This window comes from Canis lupus, chromosome 27 (assembly GCF_003254725.2).
Source record: "Canis lupus dingo isolate Sandy chromosome 27, ASM325472v2, whole genome shotgun sequence".
Classification (NCBI taxonomy): domain Eukaryota; kingdom Metazoa; phylum Chordata; class Mammalia; order Carnivora; family Canidae; genus Canis; species Canis lupus.
This window is the reverse complement of record NC_064269.1, coordinates 42,555,815-42,572,379: the sequence shown is the minus strand read 5'-3', so window position 1 is coordinate 42,572,379 and position 16,565 is coordinate 42,555,815. Positions and strand designations below refer to the sequence as shown.

At 43.8% G+C, this 16,565-nt stretch overlaps 1 protein-coding gene across 11 annotated transcripts in view; it reads left to right on the top strand.

Moving 5' to 3' along the window:
• Window positions 1-216: 216 nt before the first annotated feature.
• SLC6A13 (solute carrier family 6 member 13) overlaps window positions 217-16,565 on the top strand; it is a 35,901-nt gene continuing 19,552 nt past the window's right edge. For 3 of the 11 annotated variants that reach the window (XR_003141995.3, XM_025461764.3, XM_025461759.3), the window contains exons 1-3: window positions 217-349; window positions 2,680-2,886; window positions 14,625-14,759. Coding sequence is in view for 5 of the 11 variants with exons in the window: in XM_025461764.3 (XP_025317549.1) it covers window positions 2,685-2,886; window positions 14,625-14,759 (337 nt within the window). In the remaining 6 variants the exon portion in view is untranslated. Of the gene's footprint in view, window positions 350-2,679; window positions 2,887-4,186; window positions 4,344-4,849; window positions 4,985-14,624; window positions 14,760-14,867; window positions 14,974-16,468; window positions 16,539-16,565 lie in introns of those variants that run through there. The other 8 variants (XM_025461761.3, XM_035706823.2, XM_035706822.2 and 5 more) reach the window with 7 other exon arrangements.

The following is a 16,565-nucleotide window of genomic DNA, read 5'->3' as shown; positions in this document are numbered from 1 at the left end:
GGGTGAAAGATGGGATCCTTCTAGGGAGACCCTGAGGCTGCCAGAGGGAAGAGCTCGTGAACCCTGGGGAAGACAGCTTGCTGCCCAGCCTCACAAGCAACTGGCCTGACCTGCCAGGGTGTGCTCACACTCCCCAGGCTGTGAAATCACTCGCGTGTGAGTTGTCTGGTGCTCAGGGGAGGGAACAGTGGGGTGGGGTGGCAGGAGGCGGAATGTGGGCTGGGCCAAGTTTAGAATTACAAGTGCGGCAGAGGAGTTGGAACCGCACTTTAAATAGCCAGCACCTTCCCCTTCCCCCTTAGATAATTCTTCTCCCCCTGACTGGACCTCTGGCAGCAACTGCACTAAGGTTTGTAACATTTTCTTCTCTCTCTCTCTCTTCTGTTTCTAGGTCTCAGACTACAGGTTGGCAAGATCATAGGACTTACAACGAAAGGATTTTTTGACCCTCCTAGAAAATATTTTTCTGCCACTTATGTGTGCATATGCAAAGACTAGATGCTATATTCTTGGGGTTTCTGAAGCTTCAGTGGCTGTTGGCTTGAGGGACCATGTGATTTAGAGGAAGAAAACCCCAGATTGAGAGGAAAGAAAGGAAGGCTTGCTTCTCTGTGAGATGAGACAATGAACAACTCTTGGCAAGACTGAAAGAAAATAAAAAATTGAATGCCTGTTGTTCTACTAAGTGCTTTATTATATATACATCGCCTCACTTAGTCCTTCTCACTTTTACAGACGAGTGAACTGAGGCTCAGAGTAGTTAATTCACTTCCCTGGAGTCAGACAGCGAGTGGTACAGCACAGAACTAAGATCTGTGCCCGGTTTGTCTGACTGCATGGCTCATGACCTTTTAACTGCAGTTTCTGAGAAGCAGTACCCTGAGGATGAAGGAGTGGAGGAAAATGGCCTTCCACCATAGGAAGACACCCATCAGATGGTAAAGGGAAGCTCTGAACCAGCATAAGACGTAGACAAGCTTCTTGAAAGGGCTGAGGAACCTTCTTGGGACCAGCTGGTTGGGTTTTCTCCTTTTCAGCTCACAATCTTTGGAGCCTATTCCCCAATGTACCAAATAAGCAAAGGTTCCTACTGTTCCTTGACTTTCTCTGTGACTTTTTAAATCCCTAAGGTAGCCCCTTGGGAGAGGCAGAGCCATTGGAGAGTCTGGCCAGATGGGGCTTGCAGTGAGAAAGTTTGTTAGCATGAATTTTTCTTGAGGCATATGAAAAAGTCCATGTGTCTCCTTCTCCAGAAAAGGGACCACTGTATAAAATCAGGAGAGAGTCATCAGAAGATGCTTATTGAGACATGCTGATAAACCTGGGTAGCCAATGTAATGGAGAGATTTAATTGAAAGAGCAGGGACAGAGTGGGTTCAAGTCCTGCCTATGCCTTTGACTTGCTGTATGGCAGCAGACATGTCACTTAGCCTCTCTGAGCTGAAGCTTCCTTATTTACAAAGCAGAATTAATACTGCTTACCTTTCAGGGTGGTTGTGTGGAATAAATGAAACAAATATATGTAAAGCACTTAATAGTAGTTGCTCACTAAGTGTGAACAATACCCAATCTTCTCTTCAATCCCAATAAGAGTCTAGAATAGGGCAGTGAAGCATTTGGAACTATGGCTCTTTATTCATTTCATGTTGTCTTCTCTACCATAATAGATTCCTACATGTATCATCACCAAAAAAGAAAAAGATCTTTCTCTTACGTTGACTTTAGAGAGACATGGAAGGATAGTGGAAAGATAAGCCTATCTTATTCAGAATTCCAGGGCCCCATTCAGCCTCTCTCATTCCTTTGGAAGGATTTTTTTTTAAAGTTGCTTCTATTTTAATATTTCGAAATATATCATGTTCTTTGATGAAAATGTAGAAAATAGAAATAAGGAAAATATTTCTATAATCCAACCACGGAGAGAGAAACATTTTGGTGGATATCCCAATCTTTCAGTGTGTACACTTTGCAAAATATTTCCCAAGCATAATCATATCATATATACTATTTTATAACTTCTCACTTCACATATTTGTGAACACTTTCATTTCATTACACATTCTTCTGCAACACAATTTTTAATGATTGTAGAATAGTCCACTCTATGCACGTGCCATAATTTACTCACCTATCTACCATTTTGGAACATTTATATACATTCTCATTTTTTGCTGTTGTACACAATGAACATCCTCAATGCCAAATCAGGCACAGTGATTTCCCTAGAGTAAATTCCTATGAGGGAAATTGCTGGCCTCAAGGATCCTTTCCTGGCCTCAGTGTCCCCAGCATACAGGACACTGAAACTGAAGCACACACTAATGTACGCAAAGCGAGTCATTGGCCAGCAGGGAGAACTTAGACAACCTGGGGCCACATGAATTCTTCCACAGCCACAAGCCCCAACCCGAGACGACCTGCCTAGGGGAAGCAGGGTCTGTACCTTGGTATCGATGCTTTCTTCCTGAACAGGAAAGGAATATACATTCTCGGCAGCTCTCACTCAGCCTTTACTAATAAGGGGTGCTAACTAAGGAGGACACGGGTCTGCAGGCAAGGGGGTTGGAATCTTTTTTCTTCCAGCGCACTTATTCCCTTGGGGAATTTGCTGGTGACGGAAGGGGAAGGCTTTTTTCCCAGGGTTCCAAGCAGTAACCGAGCCCGCTGCTTGTTTTCCAGGTGGGATGGATAGCAGGGTCTCGAGCACCACCAGTAATGGAGAGACAAAGGCCGCGTACCCAGTCATGGAAAAGGCAAAGGGAGAGGGCACTCTGGAGCGGGGACACTGGAACAACAAGATGGAGTTTGTGCTGTCAGTGGCTGGGGAGATCATTGGCCTGGGCAACGTCTGGAGGTTTCCCTATCTCTGCTACAAAAATGGGGGAGGTGAGAGCCACTGCGCCACCCCACCCATCCCTGGAAGGAGGATGTCTCCATCTCCTGCGCTTACTGCCCCTCTGGGGAGTGCTGGGGGTACATAGAATGCTGGAGTCAGAAAGACCAGTCCAAGTCAGTCAGGACACTGCAGGAGGCTGAGATCTAGACAGATTGCCTGACTTTCCCAGGGGTTTCTCTAGACTGGTATGGCATCATAAGAATATGAACATAGGTTTGGAACCAGATGGATCAGAGTTTGGACTCTGGCTCTGCTACTTAATCTCTGTGTAATCTTGGGCAAATTCTTTAAGCCCCTAGAGCCTCAACTGCTCTTCCTGTAAATTAAGATAGTAGTACCTGCCTTTCAAGTTGTTATAAGGATTAGAGGTATGTATGTAAAGTGCTTAATAAATGGCAGCTATGTGGAAGATGACGTTGCTACTGAACTGTCCTGTGGTCATGAGACTCCTTAATCTGTGTCTTCCTGTGCTCTCCCCCAGGCACCATGATGTTCCGTAAGCCAATCATTACCCAACCCCTCCGGTGTCATAACCTTTGATACTAGTGGCTCTTCCTTAAAAATTTCCCACTGAACGTGTGTGTCTATGTGGTATTACCTCTAACTCTTTCCTAGGTCTTTACTGGCTTCTCAATCCCCCCACCCCATTCCAGCCCCCCAGGGTAACTCTGCTCTCCCACAGTAATGGAGTTAATCCCACCAGTAACTCACTTTCAGGGCAACCCAGACCTCTGTGGGAGAGCTTGGAGGGATTTCTCAGATACTGAGGCATTCTGGCTGAGGAGTGGGTTAGGATGGGTTTGCTTGTCCATGGGTAAAGCTTATGGGTGTTGGGGATCCCAAATCTGGTTTGGAAGTGAGGCTGCAGTTAGGGTGAAGGAAGGGGAAATGCAGAGGTAGATCACATGGGAAAATGCTGAGGGCAGTAGTTATTTTGTGGGCTGCAAGGATTGGAGGATACCCTAATGTAACACCTACCCTTTTTCAGGGGAGTAGGAGCCTCTAAACACATGGAGCTCTGTCTCCCAGTGGGTTTGGGTGGTGGAGGTGGGAAAGCTGGGTGGGGGTGGGGACAGGGGTGCTCTAAAGCCCTGGAGCCCTATTCTCAGGATTGTGGCAATTGGAGGACTGGCCTTGGAGTTGGAAGTTAATGTGAATATTTCCAGAGGGGTGGGTATGGGCTGGTATGTCCTTTCTCCCCAAGGATTTCTGGCCAGCAGCCTGAAATCACAGGACTTTGTCCCGTGTGCACTATGAGGGAAGGAAGGAGGCCTTCCCACTTCCACCCTAGCATTAGACACTGCACATGCTTCCCTTCAGTGAACTGGCTGGAGGGACAAGGCTGGTCCAGGGCAGAGGAGGAGTCTGGGGCTATGCTCGACACTGGGACTCTGTACCTGGAGCCTAGTAACCAGCTTAGCCCCTCACATGGCAGGAAGATTAGGAGGTGAGCAGCTTTCCCCAAGCCTCTCTGGAATTGGGTAAAGGTTGGCCTGGGTATTAGCCCGAGGGGCACGAAGAGGTGGGAGGGAGTGATTTGTGGGTTTGGCGCAAAACCAGTGGGCTGAGGAAGGGGAAGCAAAGGGAACTGTGATCAGGAGCGGTGGGGGGTGTGGGCTCACCCTTTTGAGGGGAGCTTGTCAGGCAGTGTCTGTATCGATCTGAGCTCTGCCTCAGGGCTCTGTAGTAAATTTGTGCAGGTCCAGAAGTGTGTGACACCGTCTTGGGTGGAAATGCAGACCCAGGAAGAGTATCAGGCCCCTGGCTCTTGCCATGGTTTTGTGAGGGAAGAGATGGGTGTGGCGGCCTGTGGCTGCTTCCTCCCTGGATGGAGCCTGCCTTTCAGCATGCTGATTCTGACTGAGAATGGAAATGTTTTTAGGGTCCTGGACCCAGTCAAACTTTCTGTTTAATCCCTAACACTACCACCCATAGTCTCTTCCCTTGATCAAGTGCAGGGCTTTAGGACTCCTCTTTTCCTTGATGGATGACAGCTTTGGAGCTAGAGGCTGATGCCCAGGTTTGCTCTGAAGGCCATGAGTCACCCAGGGCCACTGAGTGAATTAATGGAAAGCCTCCTCTGCCAAGGTAAGGGGGACTAACCGAGGAAATGTGTAGTCATGAGAGGAACCTAGACATGCCCAGTTTTTGGTGTTCCCAGCAATTTTACCTTTCTGGCCTCACCCAGTTCTCCTTGCCTCCCAGAAAAGTAAGCTCCTACAGAGAATGGGCTCCAACGTTGTTACTTCTCCTCCTCCTCCTCCTCCTCCTCCTCCTCCTCCTCCTCCTCCTCCTTCTTCTTCTTCTTCTTCTTCTTCTTCTTCTTCTTCTTCTTCTTCTTCTTCTTCTTCTTCTTCTTCTTCAAGATTTTATTTATTTATTTATGAGAGACACACAGAGAGAGGCAGAGACACAGGCAGAGGGAGAAGCAGGCTCCATGCAGGGAGCCCAACGTGGGACTTGATCTCAGGTCTCCAGGATCCCGCCCTGGGCTGAAGGTGGCACTAAACCGCTGAGCCACCGGGGCTGCCCCCCAACGCTTCTTCTTCTCACCTTCTTGTCTATCAAGGAACAGTGCCTCTTTCTGACAGGACACTTTACTACAATGGGGGGCAGGAAGGCAGGGAGAATGGAGACCACTTACATTGATTTGACCCTGTTTCCTCCTGGTTTAGTGATCTTATTTAAACCCATGGTTCTCCAACTGGAACTTGGACTCCCAGGTGATGAGAGGAATGTTTTGAGCAAGTTCTGGAGAAGGATGTTGGGTACTCTGGGGTGTACCATGCTCAGGTAATGGACACTATTGGTCTGCTTCTGGGCCCTCTCTTCAACCTCTTAGCCTTAACAGCCACTTCTGTGCTTGGGGCAAGGCGAGAGGATAAAGCAGGCACCTTATTATCAATATTTGTTCAATGGTGAAATCAGAGATGAAAAAGTCCCCAAGACATACTTTTATTTCTCATCTTAAAATACAAATGATGTCTTCTTTGGTTCCTTCCAGCTTTAACATTTGTTAGATCCAATTTGAAGTGAGTTCTAGACCAGAGAAAGGGCTGATGCAAGAATAGGATAGAAAAGCAGGTAAACAGTTAAACACTATGGTTGAAAACCAGAGAAGCTAAGAAAGTGGATATAAGAAAGCCCATCTAAAATCAAAAGCAACTAGTAGGCTTCTCAGGGAGATGAATGTGAGCCATGCTTGCTTTAGTCATCACCTGGTTGAGCGCTCTCCCTGCTGTCCAGGACCTTAGTGGCCAATCCAACCCCTGAAAAAGCTTTCTGGAGTCTCCAATCTCTGCCAGTTGCCCTAGCACACAGCCCACCAAGCCCCTGCCCTGACTGTGTCATTCAACAGCAATTACTGGGTACATACCATTTGCCCAGAATTCTTTTAAGTTGTAGGGATATATCTAGAAACAAAACAGAACGATTCCCTGTCCTTGTGGGGCTTACATTCTAGAGGAGGGAGACAGTACAATAAACAAACTGCATAAGAAAATTATACAGTGTATCAGAAGTTAATGAGTACTATGGAAAAAGACCAAGTGGAGCTGGGTAAAAGGGACCAGGAGGGGGTGTGTAGGGTGTGGACACCAATAACATTTGAGCAGAGGTTTGCCAGGAGTGAGAGAGTTGGCTGTGTGGATATTGAAGGTAAAAGTGCTCCAAGCAGAGGACACAAAAGATTTAGGAGTCATAGAGCAAGAGGCTGACTGGCTTGTTTGGGGAGTTGCAAGGAGGGGAGTAAATAGAAGCTGAGGTCAGAGAAGTAAATAGGACGAGGGTGGCACATCATGTAGGTCCTTGTCAGTTATTGTGAGACTTTGGCTTTTGCTCTAGTGACATGGGGAGACAGGGCAGGGTTTTGAGCCGGAGCAGCATGATCTTACCTTTTAAAATAATCTTTTTGGCTGCTGTTGAGAACTGATTGTACAAGAGTCAGGGCAGAAGCAGACCAGTGACAAGGCTGAAAATTTTAGTCATCCTTGATTCCTTCCCACCCTCACACCCTGTGCCCCACCAAACTGTTGGATCTACCTAAATACTCAGATTCTGAGTGCTTCCGAACATCAGTCTTCAGCTAGGGTCACTGCACCCTGGCTGCCAATGGACTGAGTTCCTTAACGTGGGGACCAAAGACCTCCCATGATGTTTGCAGCATCTGACACTTCTTGTCACCTCCACTGCTACTGCCTGGTCTTAGTGGTCTGAGGGTTGTAGCCTGATCGCTGTGAAGGAAAGACTTGCCCTTTACTGCAATGTGGATGGTCATGAGAGGAGCAGGTTTTAGGAAGAAAAGAAGGAGTTGAGTTTGGGGAGCAATGACTTGAGATATCTATTAGGTATCCAAGTGGAGATGTCGACTAGGCAGTAAAACATGTGAGTCCAGAGTCCATGAGAGAGATGTGGACAGGAGATACAAATTTGAGAGTGATTAGCATTTTCATGGTGAGAAGAGAGCATAGGAGTGGAGGGAAGAGGAGGGACCAGCAGGAGACATAGAAGAAGAAACCAGTACAGAAGGGTGACAACCAGGACAGTGAAGTGTTTTGGGAGGCAAGGAAAGAGATGATGTCAGGGAGGCCGGACAGACAATGGCAACACATGCTCAGGTAGGGTAGAAAGATACAGGGGAGAGTGGGGTGTTGGTGTGGGTGGTGTGGAGGCCATTGGTGACCTTGCAGGAGCAGTCGCAGCGGGATGCCAGGGCAAAGACTGCTTGTAGCTGGTTCAAGATGATGGGGAGGAAAAGACTCAGAAATAGGAAATATGGGTTATTTGGGCAAAACTCGGGAGTGGGTGAAGTACGCATCTGCTCTGTGTTCTCCCTCTGGGCTAGGAAGAAGCCAGAATGAGTGCTGCATGGTAGTGACAGTGTGCTCCGTGGTGCATCCGGTGGTGGTGGGGATGGGGCTCCTGCCGAAGACTCTGCACCTGTGAACTCTTTCTCAAGCTCTCCACCCTCAGCTCCCTGGAGGGAAAAGCAAGCATAGCAAACATGACCTTCCCCGGGGGCTTGACCCCTAAAGCTCTAGCTTTGAAAAGGCTCTTGATAACCCCAAAGGCCTGATGTTGGGGGAAGGTGGTAGGAAAGGGCTTTGGTAATAGGATTCAAATCTGCCAGGAGGGAATTTAAATTACTTGCCCACCAATCTCAGCCCAGATCAGAACACATCATCTGTCATCCCCTCTATACCTCATTTCTTTTTTTTTTTTAAGATTTTATTTATGTATTGTTTTTAAGATTTTATTTTTAAGTAACCTCTACACCTGACGTGGGGCTTGAACTCATGACCCCGAGATCAAGAGTCACATGCTGCTCCAACTGAGCCAGCCGGGTGCCCCCGTACTTCATTTCTTTTCTTTTTTTTTTTTTTCCCCCTTACTTCATTTCTAAGTCCAAGTTGCTGAAAACCAGGGGCAGAGGTCACCTGTGCTAAGAAAGAATCATTGGTTTTTGCTAGTCATAGAACACCTTGTGTGAAGACAGGTGCTTCCTTTTTTCTTGTCCTCCTCCAAGCCCTCCCTGTACTGATCTTCAGTCCCCACACACCTAGATCCTGAATGCATCAGAACATGGGCCTTCAGCTGGGGTCTCTCCAGCTCCCGGGACCCTGGCTGCTGGCCAACTGAGTTCCTCAATACCTAGAATGCCTGGAGACCCCTCATGAGGCTAGGAGGCTACAATAGAATGTCCCCCAGCCAAATCTCTAGGAATTGGGATCTTAAAGGAGCAGGCTGTGGGAGCAGGGCAGCTGCAGACCATAGGGAGAGAGACCAGCAGGACACCAGTGCAGAGAGGATTAAACGGTACCTGGCCTCAGGGAGAACCGATCACCTTGATGTTGATTGTTAGTATAAAGAACAAAGAGAAATAAAGAGCACTTTTTTCTCTATATAAGAATGACAGTAGGTGGCTCAATGGTTTAGCACCGCCTTTGGCCCAGGGTGTGATCCTGGAGACCCAGGATCGAGTCCCACGTCAGGCTTCCTGCATGGAGCCTGCTTCTCCCTCTGCCTGTGTCTCTGTCTCTCTGTGTGTCATGAATAAATAAATAAATAAAATCTTTTAAAAAAAAGAATGATAGTTATTTTAGTAGTATGTGATGACTTTTTACCATTGTTACTTAATTACTCAACTCCCAGTAGTGGTTAGATTAATTGTTGACTCCAGCACCTAACGGTACGTGTATGCTCTCTGCTGTGTTACTCCTGTGGCGTCTCACCAGTTTATGTTTTAGATTAGCTGGAACATTACAGATGACACCACAGAATGTGCTCCTTTTGAGAAGGGTGGCCTGCAGAATGATTCCTTTCTAGGTTGAGATGTGGCCTCTCCCATCTTATGGAGAAATATGCCAGGACATTTTAGAATTTGGGCAAGGAGACTAACCTGTGGGAATAGGGGAGCAGGTAACTGAACTCCATCTTCTGCTCTAGGACTAGCTCCATGGTGACTGGGGCTTGGGTGGGGAAAGAGGCAGTGCCCCAGAGGACTCCCCCATTTACACCTGGGTGCCTCTGGGGGCCATTGCTCCCCTGACCCCTCCCTCCTGTAGGGCCAGTGGCTCTACTTGTTGAGTGTGGACCTTGCCCCTTTTGGCCAGCTACCCACGTGCTCAAAGATGCAGAGGGTGAGGGGAGCAGAGCTGACCATGGAACCCACCATGGTTAAACATTGGCTTGGTGGATTGGGAAAGAGCTGGTAGCATAAAGATGGGGAGGAGGGGCTTGAGCTGGGCTGAAAATTCTGTCTTTCCATCTCTCTCTGTTCTCTCTGTCTACCATGTTTCCAACTCCAAGCAGTAACTGTTCATATCAGCTGAGTTCTCTCTTCCCTAATCTTCCCTTCCTGCTCAACAAGTCTTGGATTAATTTATGGTCTTATTAGGCTGAGGTGCTTATGATCTTTATTGTTTTGTCCTTGTGGTAATCAGATGCTTTCATCAGTCCCTGACTTACGGGTGTGTAGACTATGAGCCAGAGATTTGGAAGGTGAAGAACTCCAGAAAAGCTATTCCCTGTTAACTTTCATTTCAAGCAGTTATACTGAGATATGACTGACATACAATGACATGTACATACTTAAAGTGTACAATTTGGTAAGTTTTGACACATACACACCCATGAAACCTCAATTAAGATAATGAACAGGGATCCCTGGGTGGCGAAGCGGTTTGGCGCCTGCCTTTGGCCCAGGGCGCGATCCTGGAGACCCGGGATCGAGTCCCACGTCGGGCTCCTGGTGCATGGAGCCTGCTTCTCCCTCTGCCTGTGTCTCTGCCTCTCTGTCTCTCTCTGTGATGACTATCATGAATAAATAAATAAAATCTTAAAAAAAAAAAGATAATGAACATATTCATTACTCCCTCAAATTTCTTCCTGTCCCTTTCTCCCACCTCTTACCTTTTCTACCCTGTCAGAGAGTAACCACAGACCTGTTTTTTAAAAAATGTCTTTCCAGTTTTATTGAGATATTGACATAACATAGGTAAGTTTAAGGTGTGCAACGTGATGACTTGATACACATATCTACTGTGAAGTGATTACTACAGTAAGGTTATTTGATGCTTCTGTTCCTTCACATAATTATCTTTTCTTCCTGATAACACTTAAGATCTATTCTGTTAACAATTTTCAAGTATATAATATGGTTTTACTCACTATCGTCACCATGCTGTGAACATTAGATTGCCAGAACGTATTCATTTTATAGCTGCAAGTTTGTGTATTCTGAATCACGTGCTCTTCTGATTGAGCCAGCCAGGTGCCCTCCAAATCTGGCTTTTTGAAAGCCCACGTATAAGTGACAACATACAGGATTTGCTAGAGTACTGAGTAAATGAGACCTCTGGTGCTCTGAGCTGCGGTTACTGGTCTGGGTTTGGGACCTTAGGAAAGGGACCCTGGATGGCAGTAAAGCTGGGCTGTCAGGTCCCTTCTGGACTCCTACTCTACTCCTCACTTTGCTAATGAGAAACATGAACGAGAAAGGACACTTGCTTAGGATCCCCAAGAAGTTAGAGGCCAAAGCTGGAGGAGAACCAAGGGTTTCCTGCCATCCAGGCCAGCAGGTGGGGAATGCTGCAGTGCTTGAACATACTGTTTTTTATTCTTTCTCTCTGAAAGCATAATGTCCTCAAGATCTGTCCATGTTATCTCTAAAGGCAGGATTACCTTCTTTTTGTGTCTTGAAATTTAAAGTGCATTTCTTTTAAGCAACATAGAGCTGAGTCTTTCTAGTTTTTATTTTGAAGCCAATCTGACAATCTCTGCCTTTTATTTGGGATATTTAGACTATTTACATTTAAAGCAATTATGGGGGGGGGAGGGAAGTTGGGGGGCTGCTGGAGAATGTATTCAAAACATTAAAACTTTGGACCTTTGAAAAAATAAATAAAATAAAGCAATTATCCAATTAATTATACAGTGAAGTTTAAATCAATTATCTTACTATTTGTGTTCTACTTATCCTATCAGTTCTTTGTTCTCCTTTTCCAATCCTTCCCTTTCTTTTTAATGAATTGCATATTTTTTATTATTTCATTGTTGACTTTCTTCTTTTGATGGGTTACTAGCCACAAGTCTTTGTTATGTTAGTTGAATGATTGTTTTAGGTTTTGTAGCATACATCTTTAATTTATCACAGTTCATTTTCACGTGATATTATGCCACTTTACCTATAAGAACCTTACAATAATACATTTCCATCTCTCTCCTCTTGACTTTTGTGCTCTTGTTGTTACCCATTTTACTTTATTCACATGCTATAAACTCCACCTTATACTGTGTAACCAGTTGATTATTTTTCAAAGAGATTTGGGTGATAAGAAAAATCCTATATGTTTACCTAGGTATGTAGTTACCATTTCTAACATTCTTTATTCCTTTGTGTAGATTCATACTTCTCTCTGGCATCATTATTTCCCTCTGCCTAAAGGTCTTTCATTAACATTTATTATAGTGCAGATCTTCTGGTGATGGATTCTTTCAGGTTTTAGGAAGCATACTTCATTTTTATTTTTGAACAGAATCCCAATATTCTAGCTAACAGTTTCTTTTTTCCTTCAGTACTAATGTGCTTTCTTATTGCTGTCTTCTCATTTGCATTGATTCCAATGAGAAATTTGATGTCATCTGATCTTTGTTTCTCTGTACATATATGTCTTTTTTTCCCCTCTAGTTGCTTTTAAGATTTCCTCTTAAAAACTTTTAATCACTGATTTAAATAATTTGATTATGATGAACCTTGGTCTAGTGTTTTTTATGTTTCTTATATTGGGGCTCATAGAGCTTCTTGGATATGAAGATTTATAGTTTCATCAAACTTGGAAAAATTTCATCCATTATTTCTTCAATTTTTTTTTCCTGAGCCTGCACCCCTCCCCCTCCCTCACCCTAGTCTTTTGTCTCTTTTAGAAACTCCACTTACTAGTATATTAAACTATTTGAAATTGTCCCATAGCTCACTGACATTTTTTTTTAAACTTCTTTTCTTTATTTTATTTTGGATAGTTTCTGCTCTGTGGTTCAAGTTCACTAATCTTTTATTTTGCTGTTAATCTGCCATTAATCCCATCCAATGTATTTTTTCATCTCAGACATTGTGGTTTTCTTTTTCTTTTTTTTTTAATTTTTATTTATTTATGATAGTCACAGAGAGAGAGAGAGAGAGGCGCAGAGACACAGGCAGAGGGAGAAGCAGGCTCCATGCACCGGGAGCCCGATGTGGGATTCGATCCCGGGTCTCCAGGATCGCGCCCTGGGCCAAAGGCAGGCGCCAAACCGCTGCGCCACCCAGGGATCCCACATTGTGGTTTTCATCTCTATTTTTTTAAGTAGACTCCATGCCCAACATTAGGCTTCAACTCATAACCCTGAGATTGAGAGTCACATGCTCTATTGGCTGAGCCAGCCAGGTGCCTCTGTGGTTTTCATCTCTAGAGATTTGACTTGGGTGTTTTCAATACCTTTCACATCTCTAACATTTTGAATATGTAGGACACAGTTATAATAATCATTTTATTTTTTTAAGTTATTTTTATTTATTTAAGTTATTTATTTATTTATTTATTTATTTATTTATTTATTTATTTATTTATGATAGACATAGAGAGAGAGAGAGGTAGAGACACAGGAGGAGGGAGAAGCAGGCTCCAAGCCAGGAGCCCGACATGGGACTCGATCCTGGGACTCCAGGATCGTGCCCTGGGCCAAAGGCAGGCGCTAAACCACTGAGCCACCCAGGGATCCCCTATAATAATCATTTTAGTGTCCATATCTACTTTTTCTAACATTAGTGTAAGCTAGCGTTGATTTCAGTTGATTGATTTTTTTCAATTGATTGATTTATCTACTCATTATGAGTAATGTTTTTCTGCTTCTTTGTTTTCCTGGTAATTTTTTTTTAAAGATTGTATGTATGTATGTATGTATGTATGAGAGAGAGAGAGAGAGAGAGAGACAAGCAGACTCTGTGCTGAGTATGGAATCCAATATAGTGATCAATCCCATGACCCTGCAATCATGACCTGAGCCAAAATCAAGAGTTGGAAGCTCAGCCAACTGAGCCACCCAGGCGCCCCTTTCCTGGTAATTTTTGATTGGACACCAGGCCTAGTGATTTTTGCTTTATTGGTTGCTGAGTATTTTTATATGTCTATAAATACTCTTGAGATTTGTTTGGGACCAGTGAAGTTATTTGATACTTTTGGGTTTTACTTCTAAGATTTCTTAGAACCAGAGTTGTGCTCAATCTAGGGCTAATTATTCCCCACTTCTGAGGAAATGCCTTCTCTTCCCAATGTCCTGTGAATTCTGGGACTATCCAGTCTGACTGGATAAAAAAAGAGAATTTTATTTTATTTTAAATATTTTATTCATTTATTCATGAGAGACACACCGAGAAAGGCAGAGACATAGGCAGAGTGAGAACCAGGCTCCCCGCAGGGAGCCCAATATAGGACTTGATCCCAGGACCTCAGGACCATGACCTGAGCCAAAGCAGATGCTCAACCACTGGTGGGAGCCAGCACTCTTCCCAGCCATGTGTGAGCACCATTGCTCCCAATCTTTTTGAATGGTTCTTTCCCTTACTTTGGGAAGTTTCCTCATATATATGTGCTGACCAGCATTCAGTTGAAAGCTAGAAGGGGACTCCCTGCAGATATTTGGATATCCCTCTCTGTGCAATTCTCTCTTCTCTGTCTACCTTGGCAACAGATAGAAGTCCACAGTGGAGAAAATGCCAGCATTTCCAGCATCAGTACACTTGTCTCAGCAGAAAGCTGAGCAGAAAAGATTACTACTAAAGAGAAATCTGGTTTCAGTCTGCTAGAAGTCTCTATCTAGCATTAAAAATAGTCATTCCCTGAAAAGAATTAGAATCTGTGGGCTATGTTAATGCTCTTGGATGTCCATTATTCAAGGAGCTGTCATTGCTACAGTTATGTGTAATTGAGCTAGTAATCGAGGTTTGATGGGGAGCAAATCCTGGTAGGTATAGATTGAAACTTTCAGAGTGAAAAAAAAAAAAAAAGGGGTTGGTGGCCACTCTTGATCTCTGCTATGGTTCCAGATATCTGTAGAGATGTCCCTCACAGTTTTGCATGTCCCACATGCCTGGGGATTCTGATGGACAGTACAGGGTGGTAATGGGAGAAGATAAATGTGGACCATGAGGAGGCTCGTGCCAGCTAATGTAAAGCATTTTTCCCACCCACAGGTGCCTTTTTCATCCCCTACCTCATCTTCCTCTTTACCTGTGGCATTCCTGTCTTCCTCTTGGAGACAGCACTGGGCCAGTACACTAGCCAGGGAGGCGTCACAGCCTGGAGGAAGATTTGCCCCATCTTTGAGGGTGAGTAGCCAGGTGCCTGATTCCAGATATCTGCATACATGGTTACAAACCTTATTTGGGGTGATTGGGTGGTTTTGTAGCAGTGCTGATTGACATAAGACTCTGTGTCTTTATGTTAAACCCTCTACTTGTGGGACCAATGCTGAGCTGATCACCCAATCTATCAGAGAATGGAGAAGACAGGGATGAGGATGGGAAAAAGGCTTTAGATTAAGTAAGTAGAGTGCAAAACTATTTTAGCTATTTTATATTGTACAAATGTATAACAATGGTTTCGTATTTTTCAGAACAATTAACTGATTATGACACCTTTACAAAGAGAATTTTAGGGATGCCTGGGTGGCTCAGTGGTTGAGCATCTGCCTTTGGTTCAGGGTGTGATCCTGGGGTCCTAGGATCGAGTCCCACATCGGACTCCCTTCATGGAGCCTGCTTCTTCCTCTACCGGTGTCTCTGCCTGTCTCTCTGGGTCTCTCATGAATAAATAAATAAAATCTTTAAAAAATAAAAAAATTAAGAGAATTTTATTTTATTTTAAATATTTTATTCATTTATGCATGAGAGACACACAGAGAGAGGCAGAGTGAGAACCAGGCTCCCCACAGGGAGCCCGATGTAGGACTTGATCCCAGGACACCAGGACCATGACCTGAGCCAAAGGCAAATGCTTAACCACTGAGCCACCCAGGTGCCCCAAAAAGAGAATTTTAAATGATGAAAAATATAATTAATAATTCTACTGTCTTAACATAATAGCGATTGAAACTTTAGGATGTTTCATTTCGATATTTCTCTATATATAGGATTTTCGTTATGTTATATTAACAGAAAGTTGCAAAAATCATACAGAGAGGTCACATGTACCCTTCACCCAGTTTTCCTCGATGGTAACATTTTACTTAACTATAACAAAATATCAGAACCAGGAAATTGATATTGTTACTATCTACCAACCTTATTCAGATTTCCCTAGTTTTCCATGCACTCATTTGTGTATATGTGTATGTGTATAATTCTATGTGATTTTATTACACGTGTAGACTTATGTAACCATAACCACAATCAGTATATAGACTGTCCCATTATCACAAAGACCTCTGTTATACTACTCCTTTGTAGTTACACTTGTTCCTTTTTTCCTCATCCTTAGCCCTTCCCAACCATTAATTTGTCCTCTATCTCTACAATTTTGTCATTTTGAGGATGTTATATAAATGGAATTGTACAGTCTATAACCTTTTGAGATTAGCTTTTTTAGTTAGCATGATGCCCTTGAGATCCATCCAGGTTTTTGTATAAAGAGTTCATCTTCTTTATTGCTGAGTAGTATTCCATGGTATAGATATACCACAGTTCATTGAGCCATCACATACTGAAGAACATTTGTGTTGTTTCCAGTTTTGGGGATTCATTTCATTCTTTATTTATCTTTGTATAGAGCTTACATTTCTAGTGATCTGGGATATACACAGTTTATGTCTCCACTTTCCAGTTAGTGTTATTTTCCATTTTCTATGCAACAATAATTTAATGATTGCATAAATTTCAATTGAGTATATATATCATAATTTAATTCACAGTTCTCTGTTTGGGGCTTTTTGCTTCTTTTCAATTACTTATAAAATTGTTATATTCTGCTCTCATGTGTATTTGTTGAGATAACTTTGACCCTCTTTTTTGGGAATTATTTCTTTGGGATAACTTTCCAGGATTAGGATCACTGGATGAAATGGACAATCATGGTGATGTCTCTTGATCTGCCTTATTAAATTGTCCAATGTAAGTGTTATACTGACTTGCCATGTC